The following is a 25931-nucleotide window of genomic DNA, read 5'->3' as shown; positions in this document are numbered from 1 at the left end:
TTTTTTTACTTTGTCTGTGATTAACTCACAGTGAGGATTTTATACAGTAACTGATACCACGCTGCCTAATAATATGTTGAGACAAACATCTGTCCTAATTGCATTTATTAAAATAATGTACCTGTTCGACTTAAATACAAATTCATCTTAGAAACAAATCTATAGTCTTTATCTCATAAGTAACCTGGGGATTACCTATACTTGCACTGAAAGATGTTTATTGTACTGAGAATGTTGCTGGATAAGCAGTGTGTCCATGTGACCTGGAATGTATTGATCACACAGATACCTAACTGGACTCATGGGGCCCTTCAATGAGAAAGCTGAGTACCTAATGGAGAAACTTTTGGAAAAGGCTGATGGAAAAACTGAGGTTGGAATGCATGATCTGCTGTGCAGAGTCACTCTGGATGTCATCTCAAAGGTATTTTCCCTGGGGTTCTTCCAAAAGGTTTCTAGTTCTTCGAACTGGGTATGATCTGCCTTCCATTTATTGATTTTTGAATAGTTCTGGGGCCAACACCACTTGTTGGAGCCAGCTGCATGACTCTAATGATGTTATAAGGGTGCTATTCTATTCCCCACTGTAAGGATGACAATCTTTCCACTGGCCACTAATCTAAGAGTTCTAGCAGGGGTTCCCTGAGAACTGAAAATTCCTCAGAGATTGAGAAAGGCTTGTCTAGAGGGTCAGGTGGAGGTTTAAGATTAGTAATGCCTGAATAAACTTTAACTTGCTAATTTATTTGTATTTTTTTGTTTTCTAGGTAGCCTTTGGGATGGACCTGAATTCTATTGATGATGACCAGACTCCGTTTCCTCGGGCCATATCCCTCGCTATGAGAGGATTAGTGGAAATGAGAAACCCTTTTATCAGGGTGAGGATTTGGTTGATGAGTTTTCCAATCTGTCTTGGAATGTGAGCCCCTAAATAGATATTATAGATAGTATAATGTAATCCATATATATTCAATATATCTTATATATTTGGGTTGAATGTAGTAGGACCACAAGAGCTTTCCTCATCCCCAGTTCATAATGCTGCTCCACTCTACAGTATGCAATGCCATTGCCCAATGACCCCAGGTTATGTTTTGTTGGTATGTATTTTAGGTAACATCTTGTTATTTACTAATCTTGGGGTCATCAAAACATTACAAAAAGTTTATAACTGTATGTATTCCTTTCTAGTTTTCTTTAAAAAAGCAAAAGTATATTAAAGATATACAAGAAAGCGTCAGACTTCTTAGGAGAACTGGGAGAGAATGTATTGAGAGGCGTAGAAAGGCAATTGAAGACGGAGAGGACATTCCAGTTGATATACTCACACAGATCCTCAAGGGAGCAGGTAGGGCAAAAGAGCCTTACTATACACCCAGCTACATACCCCACACTCTTCTTCCTTCTTCTCTTCCCTCTTTCGACATTTAGCCATCTTGGTTGGCTGGGCTGGGATAAAGTTACTGCCACGCAGGTGTGCGGGAGTTTATTTAGTCCCGGCAAGTGCAGGAGAAGCCAAGATTGCACAGCTTAGTTTTTTTGACAGTTCAACAGAACAATGAGGCAGGTAAATAGTAGGTAAGTAAAATGCAAAGAGCCAGAAAATTATTCTGTGTATGTAGTAATCCTGGCCTGCATGTGGCCCTTAAGGACTGGAGTTGGACAACTGGGACATAAATAGCAAGATCATCTCCACACAAAAGCATTAGGGCTGTTTTGAAGGTGTAAGGCCCTGGTCCAGTGCCGGTGCTCACCAGACGCCAATCCCCCAATGAAACTCTTAACCGGTAGCTAGCCCCCGCTTAGCCTCAGGAGTCTGGTGGCACCATCTCAGCATATGGTTGCTCCCAGTACTTTTATGCACAAAGGCTGGCATCTAAAAAAGGACTGATGAAGGACCAGGAGCTCACAAGACCAGGACAGAGGACCCAATGGGAGGTCTGATATTCCAGGGTCAGTAACCAGATGATCCAAAGATGATGGAGTACAGCAGAGGCAAGGCTAGAAACACAGAGCCTGGGGTCACACAAAGGTAATCAGTAGACTAAACAAGGTATCCAAAGGGTAGAAGACAAAGAAGAGTTTGGGTCACAGTCAAGGGTCAGTCCAGGCAACAAACAATACAGGGTCAACAACAGTAACAATATACTGTTAATCCAACAGACAATCAAACCATCACCAGATCAGCCAAGGTAAATGCTACTAAATGCTTTAAAACTGCTGAGCAGAAGGCAGCCAACTAATTCTGTGATCCCCTTTTCTGCGGCCAAGCGACGCCACCGGAAAGAACAAACAGGGCCGTGATATACTGCGATGGTGCACAGCACAGGATCACCGACCAGATAAGCTTCTCCTACCAAAAGTCATTCATGCCCCTGTTCATTCTTTGGTGTTGTTATGGGTCATGATGGAAAACATAAGCAGGTCTTACCTGGAATAATAATCACGCAAATTCACTGATCTTGTTGTTACTTACACAACCGTGGATAAACATTTTTCCTTTTTTTTTATCTTCTCTCTCTTCACAGCCCAGGAGGATGAGTGTGATATGGAGGATTTGCTGGATAATTTTGTCACTTTCTTCATCGCAGGTTTGTCACCAAAGTTATTAAAATAAAATGAAAATTTATATGAAAATAACATTTAGACACATAGTAGTATCACCTGTTTTCTGATCTACACACGATAACTGTGTATATTGATACTGTAAGCAAGATTGTGTAATGGGGGATTTTAGGAGGAAACATGCACTTCAGGATATAAAGTATAAATAAAATTTTTTTTAGAACAAATCATCAAGATCTATTAAAAATATATTGATCATTCAACATTGAAATGGTCCAACTTGGTACAACATGTGAAGCACAAAAAATGCCAGAGAAGCAGTTTACAAAACATTCACTACACTTCTATGACAGTTTGGTATTCAGAAAGTAGTAAAAGTCTTTTTTTTTGGAGAGGAGTAAACTATTTGTGTACAAATTACATTTTTAAAGCATTTGTATTTCTTAGATTGTAAGCTCTTCTGCGCAGGATCCTCTCCTCCTGTGTCACTGTCTGTATCTGTTTGTCATTTGCAACCCCTGTTTAATGTACAGCGCTGCGTAATATGTCAGTGCTATATAAATCCTGTTTATTATTGTTATTAATAATTTTATTAATATTAATAATATTATTAATCTTATGGGTAAAGCAGCAGGCTACAAGACCTTTCAAGGCAAACCTTCTGCTTGCTTCGGAAATTTAATTTCCCAGGTACATGTGTTTATGTGAAAGTGCTCACACAGCAGCCAGTCATATTTCCTCCCTCATTACTTTTTTTTTTGTTTGTTTCGGGATGGGGGGGGTGCAAGAATTAGCAAAACTAGAGCAATGCAAATTTTGTAATTTTGTACATCCTATATAAAACAATCAGATTTTATTTTTCACCTTCAGCAAGAAATTACATTTCCATAAGCAACTTTCAGTTCTACTCAAGTTTCTATTGCACTGAAAATTTTAAGTCATTTCCAGCTCTTGCTTGTTTATGTGGCTCCTTAAACAGATCTGTGTCTTTTTCAGGGCAAGAGACAACAGCCAACCAGTTGGCATTTACAGTGATAGAACTGGCACGGAACCCGGACATACTGAAAAAGTAAGACATAAAATTGGAACATGATGCTTTACAGATATGTACATCTATAATAATAGAGATAAATGTTATGTACATTTATTCCATGTTTAATGTTTTGCACTGTGTCCTACTATTATCATATATTTACTATTGAACCGACACAATAAATTCAGCTTAGCTAATATAAACAACCTTCTTTAATATTTTACACATGAATCAACAAACCTGGTTACCATTTCAGGGCCCAGGAAGAAGTGGATGAGGTTATTGGTTCCAGAAGAGACCTTGAGTATGATGATCTTGGAAAACTACAATATTTGTCCCAGGTAAATGCAATTACCGTACATTTTAGTCTACAAGTCTGTTACATGAAAGAGAAGGCATTTCTTCAGTCTCCTTAACCAGTGATCAGACGACAGTATTGTAACTTTGGAGCAAGACACAGGGCACCCGCTTTATTAAAGCTGCCAAGACTGGAGAAAATAAACTATCCTGGGTGATCCAGCAAACCCAGGGTCACTTATGATTGTCTAAATTATCCAGAGCTTTAATAAATCAGGACGAGAAGAGCTGAAGGCACCATTACAATAAAATATCTTAAAGACATGCTAAACAGGTCCTCCTATAAAGCGTACCATGTACAGTTAGGTCTATAAATATTTGGACAGAGACAACTTTTTCTAATTTTGGTTCTGTACATTACCACAATAAATTTTAAATAAAAACAACTCAGATGCAATTGAACTGCAGACTTTCAGCTTTAATTCAGTGGGTTGCAAAGAAAGCAAAGCAAAGTGGAATATTCTTGAATGGCCAAGTCAGTCACCATATCTGAACCCAATTGAGCATGCATTTCACTTGTTGGAGACTAATCTTCTGACAGAAAGGCCCACAAGCAAACAGCAGCTGAAAGCCGCTGTAGTAAAGGCAGAGGATTAAAAAGGAGGAAACCCAACATCTGGAGATGTCCATGAGTTCAACACTACAGGCTGTCATTGCCAGCAAAGGGATTTCAACCAAGTATTAGAAATCAACATTTTATTTTCAGCTTTTTAAATTGTCCAATTACTTTTGAGCCCCTAAAATGAAGTGGTTCTGTAAGAAAGAGGTTATAGTTCCTCACATTTTTATGCAATCTTTTTGTTCAACCCACTGAATTAAAGCTGAAAGTCTGCAGTTGAACTTCAGTTGTTTCATTTAAAATTAATCGTGGTAATGTACAGAACCAAAATTAGAAAAAAAGTGGTCTCTGTCCAAATATTTATTGACCTAACTTTATATCAATTAACAATCAAAGTAAGTATAAAGAATTTCTTCACAAGTTCAAAAATGGATGAAATAGTTAATCTCCATATCATAAATTGCATTACCCATATACAAACAAATTTGATGGGTTTCAAAGGAGGAAACCGGTAAAGAACAGATCATCAAGACACTTGGATGATAATCAAGGATGCATTTTTTTTTGTATTGGTTATTTTTTTGTATGCAGTATTTCTTGGGCTTTTTAACATAGGGAAACCCTTTATTATTATTATTATTATTATTATTATTATTAATAATATTATTATTAATTAAAAACAGGATTTATATAGCGCCAACAAATTTTGCAGCGCTGTACATTAAATAGGGGTTGCAAGTGACAGACATATACAGACAGTGACACTGGAGGAGGAGAGGACCCTGCCCCGAAGAGCTTACAATCTAGGAGGTGGGGGAAGTAACACACAATAAGGGAGGAGAAATAACTTTCAGGGAACCCCTGCTATAGATTCTATATCCACAGCTCACAGTATATTAGTGTGGGGAACAGTAGGAAGAATACCTCTTACATTGTTTGCCATTGGGAAGAATGTCACCCTTACAGATAGCTAAAAAGATAATCAGTGTCAGTTAAGGAGAGCTGGGAGTCATAAACCCAGAGAAACTCTCAGGAATTTCTGGAGGAGAAACAATGTGCTAATCAGCAGAGATGTGGCGGTTAATCTTACAATTAAATATATATTTTTACAGTAATTCAAAGCTTACACAAGCGGCAAGATACCGGTATACAAACTGATATTGCTATTGTTCAGAATTACTTGAAAGACAAATTTTGAATTAAATATACAACTTTTTTAGGTGTTGAAGGAAAGCTTAAGGCTCTACTCCCCTGCTCCAGGTACATCACGTGCAATAGAAAAGGAAACTGTTATAGGAGGTTTGCGAATTCCTGCTGGATCGTCCCTGATGGTAAGATGAAGACTATCACAGTCAATCAAGCAATGTTTAGATGTCTACATATAGTCCCTGATTTATTATAAAGCTCTCCAAAGCTGGGGAGGATATACTTTAATCAGTGAAGCTCGGTGATCCAGCAAACCTGGAATGGATCTGGTCCAGGATTGAAAACATTTGTTCACAAATAGCAAATGACTTTTAGGGAATCCATTCCAGGTTTGTCGGACCACACAGATTCACTGATGAAAGTGTATCCTCCCCAGCCTTGGAGAGCTTTCATAATCAGGCCCATAGTATTAAACACAATTAGACAAATTACTGATGGCAATAGAGTTTTCATACGGTTTTGTGTAATTGTTGGATTGTGGTTGTTGTTGAGAATCCAGAATTTGGAAGAGGTAAATAGTATGTATAGGAATGTTTTAAATGTTTGATAGTTTAGGGAAGGGTTAGAATTCCTGAGGGGTTTTACTGCTGTGAGGGAACGTTTAAAACTGGGATAAAGAAAATTCAATAATCAATTTAGTTCCATCCAAAAGTGAACCAATAGGAGAAGCTTATTTCGAGGGTTTACAATCTCCCAAGGATATTATTATTATTACAGTATTTATATAGCACCGACATATTACACAGCGCTGTACGAGTCCATAGTCATGTCACCACCTGTCCCTCAAAGGGACTCACAATCTAATGTCGCTACCATAGTCATATGTCATTAATGTAGTCTAAGGACAATTTTGGGGGAAGCCAATTACCGTAACTGCATGTTTTTGGAATGTGGGAGGAAACCCACACAAACACGAGGAGAACCTGCAAACTCAATGCAGATAGTGTCCTGGCCAAAACTCAAAACTTGGATCCTAGTGCTGCAAAGACTGAGTGCTAACCACTGAGCCACCGTGCTGCCCAAGGTTGAATTTTTGCAGCCCCTGTATTGGCATCACAAGAACTAGGAAGAGTGAATACAAGTTCAGAAATAATTATATTAAATAATTCTTTATCTTATGTATTCTTTGCACAGTTCAATTCATATGTCATGGGAAGGATGGAGGAGTTTTACCCAGATCCCCTTGTCTTTAACCCAGATCGATTCCACCCTGATGCTCCCAAGTAAGTGTCATTTCATTTTCTTATAGTTCTCATAAGTAAATGATCTGACATATCATAAGTAAATGATCTGACATATCAGTCATTTATATTATACAAAGGTTTTATATATCATTGTTGCCTGGTGTTAGGAATTAAAAAGAATCAATCAGCCTTTTAGCTTTTTGGAACAGCTAGGAGAATAAAATGTTTCCTTTGTCTTTATCCAGAGTCAGTGACTAGCAAAAGGTTCACAAGTAAACTGAATGCTCTCTCAATGGGCACCTAAAATATTATTCTGTAGTCTGTGCTCATCTTGAAGAAACAGTGGCATGGCTGCTAAAGGTTTGCCTTTTTTTAAAGATTGGGCAAGCAAAAAACCCTATGCAAGCAAGCAACACCTGGCACATTTTTTAGCACCAGATAAATGCTACCAAGATAAAGATGTTGTTTAGGACACACTTACTTATTGTAAGCTCTGCTCTGCATTGTATCTGAATGAAAGGTTTCTACAAAACACTGAATCCGAGCCCTGGTTTATTCATAGGGGTACCTGAAGCAGATACTACTAAGCTATTAGACTACATGAAATGTAAAAAAAAAATATGAGAATGTTACGGTCTATTACCCAGTAAAGATACATGAAATTTTAATACAAACATTTTCCAATGCATATTCACCATTAGAGTAGTATACATTGATTCTATTATAATAGCCTGTAGTTTTATAATGTTTTAGCTGGCACAAGGACTGAGTCATTTTTCTTATCCCATACAGACCATATTTTTCCTATTTCCCGTTTTCTCTTGGGCCACGTTCCTGCATTGGACAAGTCTTTGCACAGGTAGGTTTATTAAGTTTTTTACATATCGATGTGGCAAAATATTAGAAGCCATATCTTGTAAGCTCTTCGGGGCAGGGTCCTCTCCTCCTGTATCACTGTCTGTATTAGTCTGTCATTTGCAATCCCTATTTAATGTACAGCGCTGCGTAATATGTTGGCGCTATATAAATCCTGTTTAATAATAATAATAATATCAATGGAAAATCAGAAATATATTGATGTTACCATTGGAAGCCATTTCTATGGAAAATCACGAATATAATAATGTAAATATTGGAAGCCATTCCTATAGAAAATCAGAAAAATATCGATGTAACTATTGGAAGCCAGGTGCTGCATGTTTTGTAAATACAATGTCAATGTGGAAAAAATAAACGGTATAACCCATTATCTGCTTCTCTCTGTACAGATGGAAGCAAAGGTGGTGATGGCCAAGCTCCTACAGAGGTTCGAATTTGAGCTGGTAGAAGGTCAAACCTTCAAAATTTATGACACAGGATCTCTACGACCCATGGGTGGGGCAATTTGTAGACTTAGGCCCCGAATAGACTCCAGAATGGACTTCCGGAGTCTTTCCTAAATGACACCCAATGGGGTGTAGAAGTGGTTCCACCAGTGAAAATGTCAATGTCAGATTAACTGTTTTATAAATGGACCTCATTTCCCTTGAAGACTGACAACATCCTGTATTTGAAGAGGACATGACCTGTTCAATTGTAAAAATGCTAGGAAATAAATGTATTTATATTTTGTAGATATATTAATATATATATATATATATATATATATATATATATATATATATATATATATCTGTAGAAATAATGATACATAAATTTGCCCTCTGTAAAGTATTACACATAAATGCTGCATTTTTTTTGTTTTAGGATAATGGTGAAATATTTACAAAAGTAGGCAGATATACTTGTGATTGGTCATTTAACACCTATCATGTTAAACAAACATCTAAAACTACAGGAAGGACTGAAAAAAACATTTCCCATACCTTTGTGAAGCTTTAAAGCACAAATATTAACCTTGTTTAAAAAGCCTAAAGGCACCATACAATGGGCTGGACCATAAAATGGACATGTTGCATTTAAAGCAAATTAGCCCACAATAGTGCATGGCAGTGTATGACTGCATGTCGAGCTGTATTGCCTCCATAAATTAGGGTTCCATATGAAACAAATGGAATTGTTTTGTTATGTGTAATCATCCATGTTATTGTAATGATCCTAATCACAAAGCTGTGTACCAGCCCTTCATGTTATCAGTACATATAAATAAAGGGTTCACTGGTTGGCGAACATTCAATATATTGCATTAAATGCCCACATGCCAAATATAGACCAAATTGATGTGTACAGAAATGGGATTTAACGGCATATATAAATCTCTTAAAACATTTTATCGGTACATCATTTTAAAAAGTAAGGTAAGAGACATTTTTGCCGTGCCCCAGAATGGGAACCACTGTGTCCCTATATTACAATACACATTGTAATTGTCTCCTACTTTACTTTTTAATATGACGTACCAATAAAATGTTTTAGGAGTTTTATATTTGCCATTAAAGTCCTGTTTCTCTGCACATATCAATTTCTTTATGTAATCAGGACTGGCAATAGGGAGATACAAGGGGACTGTTTACAGGGCCCTGCAGCTACCTAGCAAAGTCTATGCAATGTTTTCTCTTCCTGGCCGGAGGGATGACATTACACAGCAGCTCAGTCCGGGCTTGGTGCAGAGAAATATAGCTGTGATTTTTGGCAGGTAAGAGGTATATTTTTGTATTTTTTCCTACGTCTGAGGAGAATTGACAGACTGCAGCGTCCCTAAAAGTTCACTAAAGGTCAGATAGTTAGCTATGTGTTGCCCACAGGATAGCACTGCTCTACCAGGGTGTAAGTTTGCTTTACAAAGGTAGGCTCAGACCTGTGGCAATCTTGAGTATCACCTAGCGGTTGGCATCTTGCCAGCTAATTAGTGATTGCACTGCAGTTCTGGTTCTTAAAGATGGTCTGGTCTAGCCATAAAAAGAGCCAGCCCCAAGTGTAGGGTTTGGTTAGCTAGCAAGGGAGTTAGGTCCCTGGCCCTTGATTTCCACCTGTTTCCATTCCTGGCTATTCCAGACCCTTTACTTGTACCCGACTCCCTTGCTTGCTATGCCAAACCCAAAAGCCCCCACCTGACTCCTTTAATGTTTGCCCCAGGCACTTTGATGGGACTAGAGGTGCACAGTACATAAAAGTTCTGACTCGGATCGAATCTGTCTGGATTCAGATTTGTATTTTTGTAATGATGCATCCAATACTTATGAATTTTAAAGTATAGAACAGCTCAGATATCGTCTGGTGGGCTACTATACTTGTCTATGTCCTGCCCTCGATTTGCCCTACTATACCTGTGACAGGTATTGAAACGCCAGAACAGAATATCACTGATCTGAGTCAAAATCAATTCCTATTGTAACTTTTCTATATGACCAACATTATCTGGAACTTTAAGACATCAGGATGGGGGGTAGGGGACAAAGTTCTAATAGTGGCCCTTCAGGGGGGAAAACAAGGATACCTGGTATCACATGATGAGCTGCGCAGCTCAGTGTACTTTACTAAAGAGACTGCAAACAAGCAGGTAAGTATGTTTTTTTGCAGAAGGGTAACATAGAGATAGTTGGATGATTGTACTGAAATATAAATACTTACATACATACATGGCTGAAAGATTTACATTTTAGGTGCGAAAATATTTGCCATCACATCAGTCAGCACACCATGCACATGACTAGGGTAGTTTGGATCTTCACCCCTTATAAACACTTCCCCCAAATTACTCTTCCCCAACCCCCCCCATTTACTTAGCAACCATTCCCCCCAAAAACACCCAACACCTTCTTGGACCTAAAATGGCTGACAAGCAGCAGTTTATTTAACAATAATAAAAACACATTAACAACATTGTTTAAAAAACATGCATTAACATAACCTAACAAATCAACATACCATTATTAGAAAGATCGAAACAATACTTGAACATATAAAACTTTCTTCAACCAAATATAAGAATAAACCTATAAACCAAACCCCAATTGAAACAATCAGGCTGCAGGTCTAGGAAAAGGTAAAGTCCGCTCCACTAACCCACTGGGTTGCCCTTCCAAATTTGACCAATAGGACTCTTACCATCCTATACCCCAACCGTCACAGCGCCCAGAAGGGATACCTCATGCCTGTGTGCCCCTCCACAGGCAGAGGGCTCGCTGTACACCATCCTGCAACCCCAAAAACCACTTGTCTGTGCCTATGGCATTGAGGTGCACACCATCTCTGCACAGGTATTTCCTTGTCTCCTCCTCCAATTCTCTATGACGTATAACAATCCCCCCATTTCGGACCACAAACCTGCCCACCTCCTTATTAACCTTAATCCTTGCCTTGTTTATCTTTTCTACAGAACGTGCCCCCCTCCAATTAGTTCTGGCCACAATATCCGACCAACCTATGACCAACCCCGGGAATTCCGTTTTTAACCTTAAGAAATCAATCTTGACATCCCTGATCAGCTCCCGCATAGCTCTAAGACCCATGTCGTCACCCCCGGCATGGAATACCACCACATCCGGAGGACGATCCGACGCTGCCAATCTTCGGATTTCCGGCATCACCCTGCTCCATAACATCCCGGGAACTCCAAGCCATCGTACTGTAGCCTCGGCTGTGGATAAGCCCAGCTGCTCTCCTTCTGGCCAAACCTCAGCTTTCCTGTCGCCCCAGCAAACATACGAATGCCCCACTATCAAAATCAAGCAGGGCCGCACACCTGGAACAAAACACAAACAGATAACTAAAAACCAACCCAACAGTACCCCCACCCAACCAATGACACTACAATAGCCCATAATTAAAACACCCCCTCACAGATAAGGCTGAATGTATAACTGGAACCCTCTTGATTCCCACCGCCCAATCTGCCGAATCACCTGTTCCCCTAACCCAAATCTAGCTGCCTCAGTGGCTGCCGCAATCCGAAATGAATGTGACGAGTAACCACTTAGATACTTCCTCATGCTCACCAAACAGTTTTTAAAAACCGGTATGAACTGAAAATGGGAAAAAGGACCCTCTACCATAGGCCTTCCCCTGAAAACGTCCCTCACCACCGTAACCAGGCAGCCAGGAGACCCCACCATCCTAAAAGGCCACACATGAAAACCTTTTCCCAACTGATCGGTCTTTGACTTCTGAATGACCAAACTCACCTTATCCGGTGAAACTTCACCTTCTTATTTGCCAATGCCTTCCCCGACAACTCCATAACTATAGGGAACAGCTCCAGCACCACCAAGTCCTTTACCAACTTAGCTGCTACCCATTCCTGAGGTCACACCCCAACACACCACTTACCCTGAAAATATGTCCTGAAGCCAGTAGAGCCCGCAGCATCTGTGTACAACTCCAAATCCATGGTGGCAACCGGCCCCCCCTAACCAAATGACCATTGAATGGCTCCAAAAAAAATCCTCCACACTTGCAAATCTTTCCTAACTTCTTTAGACAAGCGCAGAAAATGAGACTGCAACTTCACCCCGGCTGTCATGGCTGCCATTCTACCCATCCGCACCACCCTGCGCCCAAAGTTCAGTTTTCCTAGCAAAGACTGAACTTCCTTCAAGCGCATATTTCTCTGGCCACAAGCCCCAACTTCCTCCGCCCACAAAGCCACCTACTTGTCCTAAGGCAACCTACTCTCCATAGCTTCATCCAACTCTACCCTCAAAAATGTATTCGTCAACCCTGGGCGCCAGCGGAACCCTAAAACAATCAGCCACATGCTGCAGCGTCCCCAACAAAACTCTACAAACCAAACTGTCTGGCGGCCCAATCAAAAGGAAGTCATCTAAATAATGGATTACCGAATCCCCCCCCACTCTAAAAAAGGTGATGAACCTCTCAAATAATATGCAAGAGATAGAGCATCCCATGAGCAGGCACCTGTCCACAAAATACTTCCTCAGCCACGTACAACCCAACAAACGTATGCATTCCGGGTGCACTGGCAACAACCGAAAGGCGGCTTCAATGTCCACCTTGGCCATTCAAAGCCCCTCTTCCACAGCGCCGCACCCACTTTAGAGCAGCATTCAGGAATGTTTATGCCACTGTGCACAATTTCTGATCAATGCCATTATTCACAGAACCCCCCGGGGGGAAAGATAAATGATGGATCACTTGAAACTTACGGCTCCTTTTTGGGAACCAAGCCCAAAGGAGAAACCACCAAACCCCTCTGAAAACCCTTCCCCAAGCACCCAGACCGCTGCCCAGTCAGGATACTTACTTGGGAAGAGGCACATCCTTGCGATGGTCACCGGAGTCATTCCCTTTTCCACTGCCATCACCACTCCTACCTGCGCCATGCTTGAAACACCTGCTAAGCCCATGACTACCTCCACATCCAGAACACTCATGGCGGAAGCAGCAGCTTCCACCGAACTTACACATGCCCTACAACCAGCACACTGCTTTTTAATTTCTGGCCAGCGACCCAACCACCTGTTACCCACTGCCCCCCTGAAAAAAAAATGTGTGCCACCAGACCTCCCCACAGACATAATCCACATCCAAATCCGCATTTACCTCAATGTCGGCCACACTGCCTTCCGCAGACAAAATTGTTTGTTGTACTGCAGCCATGCTGTGCCCCATGGAGCCTGTACGCCTCCCTAAGGGTATCTAAATAGCAAAATAGCTATCAGCACTGGCTGATGCACACCCAAGAACACCACAATGCTAAATGCCTGCAAACAATTAAAAAAGGTGGAAGGAATTAGGCGATATCTGCCGTCTTCCCTGCGCCCATCTCCCACAGGCCAATCCACATTGAAATGCTCCAAAGAGAAAAAATATCCACAGTCACCTTTTAAAATGCGCTCTCGAACATCTTCCTTCAGGTGGGCTTCAAGGGGTCCCTCGAAGAAGACGTAAACGTCCCATCTTGTTGCATCTCCCACGCTGTCCGCCGTCGCCACCTTGTACCTGTTGGCACACTGCCCGCAACCCCCTCCTCCCAACAGAAAACTCAGACCCCCTTTGCACTCTGCCCCTCCTAAACCTGGCAGACCACAATTAAAACTTACCTCCTTAGCACCGATCCCACCCCTTCTCCCCTCCTGTTTCAAGGACCTTACCACCTCGTGCAGCCCCCTACACGAGCCGCACTTTAATCCTTCACTGACCTACTTCAAGCCCCCCACCCCCATGCCCCCCTCCACAGCATCCATATGTGTTGGCACAATGCCCCATCCCATGTGTTGGCACAATGCCCCATCCCATGTGTTGGCACAATGCCCCTTTTCCCCAGGACCTACCTGGCAGAACCACGTCCACGTACTCAATTGCCTCCTGGGCCATCTCTGTATCCTCTTCATCTGATGAGGAGTGTTCCAATTGGGGAATTCCTGGGGATTGAGCCGCATCTGCATTGCATCCGGGTGTCCCCACCGCTCGAGCCCCTCCAGACCAAGGAGCCTCCGTGGCCCCACCCTGGACCGGGCCGGCTGTCCCATGCTCTAGCCAGGGCCCCACACTATGCGAGGCCCCAGCTTCAGATGAGGCCTCACCATGCGACCCCCAAACCTCAGCAGCATGGGGGCTGCGCCCCCTGGTGGCCACAGCCTCCCTCCTGGTAGTTCTGTGCCTGGTCCCTGCAGAACGCGAGAGCCCAGCTTCAGGTGAAGCCTCCCCTCTCCGGGCCTCACCTGGAGAAAGGGGACTGCGCTCCCTGGCAGCCGCAGCCTCCTCTCCAGAGCTCCTCCGGCGAACAGGATTCCTCCCTAACCTCTGCCCGGCATGGACCATGTTTTGCCCAGCCTGCAAGTTAGGAGGGTCCCTTTGGGGGCTCCCAATATGGTCCTGAGCTCCGGCGAATGGTTCTGGGCTCAGGTGCTCCGGAGGCCTATCCTGCAACCAGGCCTTACCCTGTGAGGCCGCTGCAGCCCTGAGCTGTTTAATCAGGATGTCAAAAGAGTCCATGATGTGACCTCCTGCCTACAAAGAAACTGTCCCTATGGACCTTCTACTTAATCCCTCTATTCTCCTCCCTCCTCACTTCAGACCACCCCTATCTCCTCCATTCACATTAACCCTTACACCACCTGCACTTTCCATTATGCAGGCTTAGGCCCCTGCTGCAGGCCACACATGCTTTTCATATGTTTTGTTTAGGCCCTGTGTATGGCTGTCTTTACCAACATATGTAGAAGGGCTTCTGTCTTATCAGTCACGCAGCACACTGAACAACACTTGTATTGTGCTGATAATACAAGAAACGCAATTACACTGAAAGTTACTTTCTCACAATGTCATGCGCTGCCATTGTTATTGCACAGGCCCCAGTCTGAAGGGGGTTGGGCAGATTCCGGGGAAGTGAGTTTGTTGTTGTGTATAAAAGGTGTCCCTTTGCCCTCTTTTAAAGTATTACTGTAAACCCAATCTGTCTGCATTTTTCTCGGTGACTATGTGGGCCCTCCTGCCGTCGGTTTTCGGTCTTCTGCTAGCCCTGGCTTCAGCGTTTTTTATTCTATTCTCTGGATATATCTTCTACATTCATAGGAAATATGATCACATTCCTGGACCCCCAAGAGACAGGTAAGAAAATCGCATAGCAATGTATATGAAGTCTACGTAAATACGTTCTAACATGATAATGTCATGGCAATGGAAGAGCAGATGAAGCCTTCTAATCTTTTAAATACAGCTCACCAAAAACCCTCCAACCAATCCCCTTAATAAAACACACAACAACATTTTCTTTGGTATAACATTTGGCCATTGCAGCTTAATTTATTGCTTTAACCATAAACCACCATTTAAAATACATTACACAGTACAAAACAATACGCACTTTAAACATTTTCCGCACCATTTCCAAACATTTCAACACCAAACTTTTTATTTTTAAGGGTCCATGAGATTACCCTTTAATGACCCCTTGCAAGATATTCCCGCTCACCCAACAGGCTCCCAGCCGCAACTACACCGGCTCAGCAACAGCTAGCGGGCATCTTCAGCTCTTGCCCACCACGACAACCCCGTGCCATGTGGGGCTCCTCTTACGAAGAACTCTCCCCCTGCTTGTCTGAAATATTAGCTCTCATACACCAACCAACAAACCGCCCATTGCTGCAATGACTCCTAAAAACAACCCCCCATCTGCAAGTTAGGGTGGTAGGGCGCCTTAAGATTTTTCTCCTCAACCTCAGCCTGTCCCCCCTATTTAACTGACCTCTAACCTCACCCCTAGGACCACTATTACACCCCATTTTTAGCTCCCATAGACCAACCAACAAACCGCCCATTGCTGCTATGACTCCCAAAAACAACCCCCCCCCCCATCTGCAAATTAGGGTGGTAGGGCAGCTTAAGATTTTTCCCCTCAACTGACCTCTAACCTCACCCCTGGGACCACCAATCACACCCCACTTGTCCTCCAATCAATTTATAAATAAACAGATTAACCCTACCCCTGCTGCAGCCTTCACTTGCCAACCACGACAACCCCGTGCCATGTGGGGCTCCTCTTATCAAGAACTCCAACCTGTAATGGGTTCCCCACCCCCCTGCTTGTCTGAAATTTTAGCTCTCATGGACCAACCAACAAACCGCCTATTGCTGCTATGNCAAATTAGGGTGGTAGGGCAGCTTAAGATTTTTCCCCTCAACTGACCTCTAACCTCACCCCTGGGACCACTATCACACCCCACTTGTCCTCCAATCAATTTATAAATAAACAGATTAACCCTACCCCTGCTGCAGCCTTCACTGCCCACCTTGTCATGTGGCCCTTCTCTTTATGCTACGGGCCTTCTTGACAATGGAAGAGCAGATGAAGCCTTCTAATCTTTTCCATCCAGCTCACCAGAAACCCTCCAAGCAATCCCCTTAATAAAACACATGACAACATTTTCTTTGGTATAAAATTTGGCCATAACAGCCCATTTTATTGCTATTACCATAAACCACATCAGTACAAAACAATACCCACTTTAAACATTTCCCGCACCTTTACTAAACATTTAAGCACCAGTATAAACGTTTTAATTTTTAACGGTCCATGAGATTAACCCTTCAATGACCCCTTCCAAGATATTCCCCCTCACCCAACAGGCTCCCAGCCGCAACTACACTGGCTCGGGAACAGTTAGCGGGCATCTTCAGCTCTTGCCAACCACGACAACCCCGTGCCATGTGGGGCTCCTCTTACCAAGAACTCCAACCTGTAATGGGTTCCCCACCCCCCTGCTTGTCTGAAATTTTAGCTCTCATGGACCAACCAACAAACCGCCTATTGCTGCTATGACTCCTAAAAACAACCCCCCATCTGCAAGTTAGGGAGAGAGGGCGGGAAAGATTTTTCTCCTCAACTGTCCTCTACCTCTACCCTCTATTTAGCTGACCTCTAACCTCACCCCTCAGACCACTATCATACCCCACTTCTCCCTAGTAGGTCATGTGCCCCTTCACCTATGCCATTCTCTTCATGCTAGGGGCCTTCTTGACAATGGAAGAGCAGATGAAGCCTTCTAATCTTTTCCATCCAGCTCACCAGAAACCCTCCAACTAATCCCCTTAATAAAACACATGACAACATTTTCTTTGGTATAAAATTTGGCCATAGCAGCCCATTTTATTGCTATACCCATAAACCACCATTTAAAATACATCAGTACAAAACAATACCCACTTTAAACATTTCCCGCACCTTTACCAAACATTTAAACACCAGTATAAACTTTTTAATTTTCAACAGGCCATGAGACCAACCCTTCAATGACCCCTTCCAAGATATTCCTGTTCACCCAACAGGCTCCCAGCCCCAACTAAACTGGCTCCGGAACAGTTAGCGGGCATCTTCAGCTCTTGCCCACCACAACATGCCGTGTCCTCCTCTTACCAAGAACTCCATCCAGTAATGGATTCCCCATCCCCCCACTTGTCTGAAATATTAGCTCCAATGGACCAACCAACAAACAGCCCATTGCTGCTATGACTCCTAAAAACATCCCCCCCCCCCATCTGCAAATTAGGGTGGTAGGGCAGTTTAGGATTTTTCTCCTCAAACTCAGCCTGCCCCCCCCCCCCTATTTAACTGACCTCTAACCTCACCCCTCAGACCACTATCACACCCCACTTCTCCTCCAATCAATTTATAAATAAACAGATTAACCCTACCCCTGCTGCAGCCTTGACTACCCACCTTGTCATGTGCCCCTTCGCCTATGCCATTCTTTTCATGCTACGGGCCTTCTTGACAATGGAAGAGCAGATGAAGCCTTTTAATCTTTTCGATCCAGCTCACCAAAAACCCCCCAACCAATAATAAAACACACAACAACATTTTCTTTGCTATAAAATTTGGCCATAGCAGCCCATTTTATTGCTATAACCATAAACCACCATTTAAAATACATCAGTACAAAACAATACCCACTTTAAACATTTTCCACACCATTTCTAAACATTTAAACACCAGCATAAACTTTTTAAATTATTAACGGTCCATGAGATTAACCCTTCAATGACCCCTTCCAAGATATTCCCTCTCACCCAACAGGCTCCCAGCCGAAACTACACCGGCCCGGTAACAGCTAGCGGGCATCTTCAGCTCCCTCCTTGCCCACCACCACAACCCCGTGCCGTGTGGGGCTCTTCTTACCAAGAACTCCATCCTGTAATTGGTTCCTCATCCCCCTGCTTGTCTGAAATTTTAGCTCTCATGGACCAACCAACAAACCGCCACTAGCCGCACGCATGACTCACTTATGCTTGAGCGCAACTTTACACTGTCAGCGCTTTCTGCAGACCCTCCTGCAAACTCAGCAACCATAACTCTGTCCCTACCGCATTTAAATGGACCCCATCACCCCGCAAAAATAATTGAGGGTCTTTTTCAAGATCGAAGAGACGTATAACCAAACCTCCAATTCTTGTCCCATATTGATCTTTATGTGAGCCTTTTTCAAACTCTCCACAGACCTCGCATTACGCCACACCAGTCTAGCCACAATCTCCCACGAAACAAACAGCGTGTTGGGAAACAAACTTCTCAACCTGAAAAAATCAAGAATAAGTTCCCACATGGAACGAGAACCCACATCATTACCACCACATGAATGAAAACTATATCAGGAGGCCTATCCAAGGGATCAAATCTGCTGATCTCAGGCACCACACAAATCCATTGCATACCCGGGATGCCTATCCAACAGACGTGTGTTATCTTCCTCGGTATACCCAACTGTCGTCTGTTCGGCCGAATATTCGCTCGTCTGGACCCCCAATGCACAAAAGAATGTCCCAGAATTCAGACCAAACACTCCGGCGAACCTGCAAAGAAAAAACATGACAGCAACCAACTTCCACCCGCAACCCCCATACCACCCAGTGACCCATGGAAACCTACCACGCATAACAGAAAAAAACACCGCCCTGACTCCCCTGCATTACAACCACTGAGGACGAACATACAGTTGGAAACCTCTAAATTCCCATCGGCCCATACGTTTGGTATCTTCATCACCCAATCCCCACCGTGCGGCCTCAGTGGCGGCTTCGATCCGAAATAAATGTGAAGAATACTCACATTACTCCGCGCAGCCGCCACACATTTCTTAAAAACTGCCACAAACTGAAACATTCGCATTAACAAAGAACAGTCCATCCCCATGCTGGCGAATACCCAGATACTCACTCTAGCCTTTACCGGGCACACCATGAACCTGGAACCGCTCCCAGCTCAGGACACACACCCCTGCCCAATTGGTCCGTTTTTGACCGCCACACCCAAATCACAACCCGGTCATCCTCTAACCACACATCCCCCACCAACAAACCCCCTGGCTGAGACCTGTTCAGATTTACCACTTCCCCAACCTAAACGCAGCAAAAAATGTCAACACAAAAACAGCTCTAAATAAAACCACCTCATACCCACTAGTGCATTGAACCTCACTTGGTGAAACAATTCCACTAACGTGTTTTTTATTCTATTCTCCAGATGTATATTCTACATTTATAAGAAAGCACCTTTTAAAATACATCAGTACAAAACAATACCCACTTTAAACATTTTCCGCACCATTTCCAAACATTTAAGCACCAGTATAAACTTTTTATTTTTTATTGGTCCATGAGACCAACCCTTCAATGACCCCTTCCAAGATATTCTCGCTCACCCAACAGGCTCCCAGCCGCAACTACACCGGCTCGGTAACAGCTAGTGGGCATCTTCAGCTCTTGCCCACCACGACAAAGCCGTGCCGTGTGGGGCTCCTCTTACCAAGAACTCCATCCTGTAATGGGTTTCCCATCCCCCTGCTTGTCTGAAATATTAGCTCTCATACAGCAACCAAGAAACAGCCCATTGCTGCTATGACTCCTAAAAACAACCCCCCATCTGCAAGTTAGGGAAAGAGGGTGGGAAAGATTTTTCTCCTCAACTGTCCTCTACCTCAGCCTGCCCCCCCATTTAACTGACCTTTAACCTCACCCCTGGGACCACTATCACACCCCACTTCTCCTCCAATCAATTTATAAATAAACAGATTAACCCTACCCCTACTCTAGCCTTCACTGCCCACCTTGTCATGTGGCCCCTCGCCTATGCCATTCTCTACATGCTACGGGCCTTCTTTTTAAAAGTTGTTTTCAACCTATTAATTTGCATCGCTTATTAAAAGAATACCCGGTGGGTCTGATATGAAGGTCTTTGTTCAGGTTTTTCCTGAATGAGCTCCTTCATTGTCACCTTGTCATATTCACCCCTGGTGGACCCCAATTTCACTATGGGTCTATCATTGTCACTATCAGGGATCTAAACCCAATCAGTAAAATTTCATAAAAGCTTTAACATATTAATACCATCGGTTAATGTCAATCCTTTCAAATCTGCAGCTTTCTGTAAACTATGTAATGATCCTGTCACTAACTAAATGGGTTTGTATCTTTTTTAAATGTGAACATTGTAAACTAAAACTCTGTACCTATAGAAAATACACTCTGCTTGTCATTAATGGAAAATATTTGTACTTTTAGCTTCTTCTTTGGACATTCTCCCATATTACTGAAGGTTACAAGAAAAAATGAGCTCATGTATGACTTGTTCTTAGAGTGGTAAGTTGTATATTCATTTACAAAACGTTATATTGGTAGAGCAAAAATATCAACCACGCTTTTGGGATCTTTCAACGGATTGTGAAGTTCTGTGCGTCTAATAAAGCCAATCTGTGTATAGGCTGGTGGTGATTTTTAACTATTTTCAGCTGAACACTAGCAGGCTGCATTGTTACCTTGCTGTCTGTAAGAAAAATCCTATTGCATGATTTATTGCATTGTGTATTATTGATGGTGGAGTCACATTTGTTGTCTCAACGCTCTACAGCAGTGGTCCCGAAAATTTTGGAACTCACGGACCACTAAATGCATGGACTCCGGACCGCTAATGCGTGGGGAGCCGTGTGTCACTCTAAGAGGAAGAAACCAGAACCTGCCCACTCACAGAGACACAACCCACCATCTGAGCCCGAGGTCCGTACGGGAGACATGGTCTGCGGCTCTGGCCAGGGCACCCCCCAAGCGGGGTCCTTCTTCTGACCCCGCTAGGGGGTGCACCAGCCAGAGTTGTGGCCCACCTGCCAGAACAGGGGTTTGGGACCCCTGCTATAAATGAGGACATTTTTAATGAAGCACAAATTGTAGCCACAGGCATTAATATTATGCAGTTCCTTTAAAAGGATAAAAGGGGTTTATGGGGGCTAATTAGAGACATATTTTTTAGAACAGGAGGAGGAATGTATAATTAGAATATATGATTAGTGATTATTTAAATGGTTATGTGCTGTAATTTCACTCTGTACCATTAAGATGCTTACTACTATTTCACTTAGAAATGGGTTTGCAGATATGATTTTGCAGCAAATGGGCTCCCTTCGCCAAGCTTGTAGCAAATTGTACCAGGGTTTTGTTTTTTTTGCCTTGCCCTGGATCAACTATGTCTATAGGGTTTTATATCTGGGATATGTTTATTTCCCTAGTGATTGAACTTGATGGACTCATGTCTTTTTTCAACCTAACTTACTAAGTAACTATTATTAAGTTTGGCCATTACAAAAAAATCTTCAAATTCATCAAAAAAAATTCATCAAAAAGGTTTGGATATGATTATGTCAGTAGCACTAAAATGAATTACTCAAGCATGTTTTTAATAGAAGTTGTTAGCTATCTAGTGCAAACAGGACCAGTTTAGGGCTAATTTCAGACTCATAATGGGCACAAAAGTTCCTGTGCCGCTCCTGGTGATTGGCACGTTGCCAACTGTTTGGCCAATGGCACCACTGTGTTGGTTCTTACGTGTGCAGATTTTACAGCAGACAGCAGTGGGCAGTATTGAATTGCTGACTGCTGTCCTTGTCATGGGTGAGACACTACATGAAGCAATTCAGAGGTGTGAGAAAGCAATAACTATACCACATCCTCACTGCCCGTGTGAACATAGCCTAAAGCAGAGGGGTCCACCTCAGGCAGTGAAGAGCGGCTCAGTTGTAACCAATGACCTGCTCACTCCATAAACGGTAGATTGGCTATCTTTTTCATGCATGTGCAAATCTAAGAACTGACCTTTAAATATAAAATGCTAGCTCCAGTAAGCTTGCAATTGCTTAATAAAATTGCTTAAAGCTGGCCTAAACACAACATTTTTACTTTGCATAAAGATAGACAACCACGATCAAGACTGAATGGAAGCGCAGAGCCACCCAGGATACCTACGTCATGCATCCCAGGAGGCTCTTGGCTGCTCCTTCAGACATGTGCAGAAGGGGCATTTTCTTCATTAAGGGGAAAGAGATACCAATCTTGCGCATTAGCAGTGAGAACAGCTCTCTTCCCCTTTACAATTAGCTATGTCATCAGATGAAGTAGCAAGAAGACTGTAAAAAAAGACTGGAGATGGCGGTGTCATTTATATGTGGAAGCCACTGTCTACTTAACACAAATAAACGCAATCATCATGGTAGAGTTTTCACTGGCCAGGAAAAAGTTCCAAATCAATTTTTTACCCAGCTCTGTATGTAAATCAGACAGTTTAGCAAAGGGGTGACAGCAGCATTTTTGTAAACTACCTGACACAGTTTGCAAACTTCTATAACAAACTTCTGACTTTACTTGGAACAGTTATTTACTTACATCATCAGGACTACAAGAAGTTTCCAGGAGCAGTTTTAGCTTTTTAGGGGCCCGGGGGAACTGGTGGCAAACTTAGGGACAACTTCAATAGCCCTTACAATGTAGAGACATAAAAAGCATGGGCGCTGAATCGGCATATAAACGGATGTCACACGCATGTCTTGATTTTTTCAGCACTCCCATAGTGGTTCCAATTTGCATGTCACGATTAAATAAATGGTAAATGTCCATGGGCTTTCTTTTCAAATACTGCATTTGCCATTCAAACACATATGCTTTTAAATACCTATTGGTTGGCTTGGTGGTTAGCTTAGCAACACTAGGGTCCCAGGTTTTAATTGCAGCCAGGATACTACCTGCATAGACTTTGTTTTCCCTGTGTTGGTATGGCTTCCTTCCCATACAGATAGGTTAACTGGAGTTTGCACAAAAGTAGCCTAAAGCTGCATACATACGTGCAATAATTGTCATTGGAAAGGATCTTTCACAATCCTTTCCAACGACTAAGGACTGCATGATGCATGAACGAGTGCTGTACATACAGCACTGTTCTCCTCTATGGAGAGGGGAGGGGGAGAACAACGCAGCGGCACCCCCCTGCATGCTCTACCCATTACCTTGCATTATGATCGTGCGTGGATCCACCAGGACGGTCCTTCGGACGATGGACAACGGGCGCTGTACACACGCCAGATTCTCGTCTGATATTGGCCCTGAGCCATTGGACGTCTGTTCGTAGCTTTAGACAATGTTAGAAGCATTGCAGTGTGATCCCTTGTGAAAGACAGTTAGTGATATGATTATGTCTTTGTGTAGCGCTACATAGTATGTTGATGCTATATAAATACAAGATAAAACACAAGGGAACACCATGAACTTCCTTGTTCACTGCTCAATTAAAGCTGACTTCCAAAAATATTTTCATCTAGGATAGGATACAAAAGTATTAAAACGTACCATATCCCTCACTCCTGCAGCAGCTGAAATTTTACCTGCATTAGTTAAGCTAGGTACACACGTGCAATAATTGTCATTAGAAAACGAATGGCTAACGACAGAACGATTATGCACGATAATTTTGAACGATCGTATTCTGCACAATTCTGTACATGCTGTAATGATATCATCGTTCAAATATAATCCACTAATAATGTACACACGCTAGATCATTTGAACGATGAAGGTAGTGACATGTAAAGGAAAAAGTGTATCACAGAACAATCCACAATCACTGAATGACCGTACACACAATAGATTGTGAACAATGTATCTGAATTTATACTTTGTGTTTTTTCTTGTTTTCTTAGGGTCCAAAAATATGGCCCTGTCATACGGATTAATTTTATGCACAAGGTCACGGTTTTAGTTGTCACCCCAGAAGGAGTGAAGGTAAGATAATATTTATTGAGCATTACCTCTGGACTCTCAATGAACCCCTTGACATCTCAGGCAGTAAACTACCTGACACAGTTTGCAAACTTCTGTAACAAACTTCTGACTTTACTTGGGACAGTTATTTACTTACATCATCAGGACTACAAGAAGTTTCCAGGAGCAGTTTTAGCTTTTTAGGGGCTCGGGGGAACTGGTGGCAAACTTAGGGACAACTTTATTGGCTCTTACAATGGGCAAGGGAAGCTTGGATTGCCGGTATCCCTGGTATGCACAATTGATAGTTGGGTGGCAATCAGGTAGGTAAGAACATTTTTTTTTGCAAAGGAACATGGCCTGTGCCTTTCTGCAGTAAAAACCCACATGACCCCCAACTGTTTGAAGTTAGACTTTTTAGTTCTATTTTCAAACTGTGCATAAATTTATAAAAGGTAATTATCAATGAGGTGGGTGTACTCACTCGTCTCTTACAATGTATATAGTAGCCAAATCCATAGTGCCGTAAATGAGTTAACATTAGAAAGAGAAAATAAGCAGGGGATTTATGGCTAGATCATGACTTGAGGACAAACAGAGAACCACAGTCAGTTCCCCACCAACAAAATTACACCACACCAAATTTTGCTTAAATGGCCCATAGGCCTTTCATTACATAAATAAATTAACCAAATAAATAAAATAAATAACAAATAGGAAAACAATAATAACAGACCAAATATGACATATTAACTCAATAACCTAACCAAAGTTAAATAACATTTACATAACATTTTCCCACACATTAACATTTTCCCACACATTAACATCTGGTTACTGGTCCTCGAAGTTCCCCCTTTTTATTACATCCTTTTGGGATCTGCACCACCAAGATATGTAAAGCTGCCAGCCACATCATGCCAAGCTCGGGAATGATATCACTACCAAGCGCAGTCCCACCACATACCCACATTACCATGACCTTAAAAACACACCTTTTTGGAGATTCCACACCAAAGGCGGAATCTCCCACCCCCATTTAACACTACCTATACCACAATCCTTCGAGGACCTCACCGTAGCACCCCACCGGACTCGTTACCCAATAGGGCGGGAGGGTGCGAAAACTTTTCCCGCTCTAACAAACTTTTCCGCACTCACCTAAAATTTTCCCTTACTTTGTCTATTCACTAAAATGATCCATCCTTCACAAATCCCTGTCTTTTTAACCCCTTACTCTCCACACACCTCTACATCACCTTCACATCCGTCTTCCTCATGCTAACTTCCAGGGCTTTTTCTATAAACCCTCCCCCTGCCTGCTTCCTGTCACCCTCAGTCATGCAGGTCTTCCACTAACTTCCTAAAGTCATTACGCTCCAGGCCTGTCTTGTATATATTCACTTAATTCAAACACGAACAGTGATGTTAGTAGGTAGTAACAGTTACATCTGGTATTGTCCCTGTACCTGACCCTTAACAATGAATAGGTGGGTATCAGGGACTTCTTCCTAGGCCCAGTTCAACTGCCAAAGTAAATAAAAACAACAGGTAT

At 42.6% G+C, this 25931-nt stretch overlaps 3 protein-coding genes across 4 annotated transcripts in view; 2 read left to right on the top strand and 1 right to left on the bottom strand.

The window, feature by feature from the left end:
- Positions 1-9067, top strand: part of LOC140342020 (cholesterol 24-hydroxylase-like) — a 13331-nt gene extending 4264 nt beyond the window's left edge. The window contains exons 5-14 of the mRNA XM_072428017.1: positions 286-424; positions 768-878; positions 1192-1348; positions 2529-2591; positions 3562-3634; positions 3855-3939; positions 5735-5845; positions 6855-6943; positions 7697-7763; positions 8173-9067. Coding sequence (XP_072284118.1) covers positions 286-424; positions 768-878; positions 1192-1348; positions 2529-2591; positions 3562-3634; positions 3855-3939; positions 5735-5845; positions 6855-6943; positions 7697-7763; positions 8173-8343 — 1066 coding nt within the window. The 3' untranslated portion in view covers positions 8344-9067. The remainder of the gene's footprint in view (positions 1-285; positions 425-767; positions 879-1191; positions 1349-2528; positions 2592-3561; positions 3635-3854; positions 3940-5734; positions 5846-6854; positions 6944-7696; positions 7764-8172) is intronic.
- LOC140342017 (cholesterol 24-hydroxylase-like) overlaps positions 1-25931 on the top strand; it is a 42775-nt gene that overhangs the window by 4570 nt on the left and 12274 nt on the right. Inside the window, exons 1-3 of one of the 2 annotated variants that reach the window (XM_072428008.1) lie at positions 15094-15415; positions 20861-20938; positions 24316-24397. In XM_072428008.1, coding sequence (XP_072284109.1) covers positions 15285-15415; positions 20861-20938; positions 24316-24397 — 291 coding nt within the window. In that variant the 5' untranslated portion in view covers positions 15094-15284. Of the gene's footprint in view, positions 1-15093; positions 15416-20860; positions 20939-24315; positions 24398-25931 lie in introns of those variants that run through there. The other variant, XM_072428010.1, reaches the window with a different exon arrangement.
- Positions 10661-14841, bottom strand: LOC140342019 (uncharacterized). The gene is made up of 2 exons (XM_072428016.1): positions 14137-14841; positions 10661-11588 (listed from the first exon to the last, which is right to left on the bottom strand). The coding sequence occupies exons 1-2, from the start codon at positions 14798-14800 to the stop codon at positions 10993-10995; spliced, it is 1260 nt and encodes a 419-aa protein (XP_072284117.1). The 5' UTR covers positions 14801-14841; the 3' UTR covers positions 10661-10992.

This window comes from Pyxicephalus adspersus, chromosome 12 (genome assembly GCF_032062135.1).
Source record: "Pyxicephalus adspersus chromosome 12, UCB_Pads_2.0, whole genome shotgun sequence".
NCBI classification, from domain to species: domain Eukaryota; kingdom Metazoa; phylum Chordata; class Amphibia; order Anura; family Pyxicephalidae; genus Pyxicephalus; species Pyxicephalus adspersus.
This window is presented reverse-complemented; position numbering and strand designations above follow the sequence as displayed.

What these genes read in the sequence shown, in the direction of transcription:
- LOC140342019 (XM_072428016.1), bottom strand. Translation starts at nt 14,800, where the DNA reads ATGGACTCTTTTGACATCCTGATTAAACAGCTCAGGGCTGCAGCGGCC. An exon ending in CGTGGACGTGGTTCTGCCAG is followed by an intron (nt 11,589 to 14,136) that starts GTAGGTCCTGGG and finishes GTTTTGTTCCAG; the next exon opens with GTGTGCGGCCCTGCTTGATT.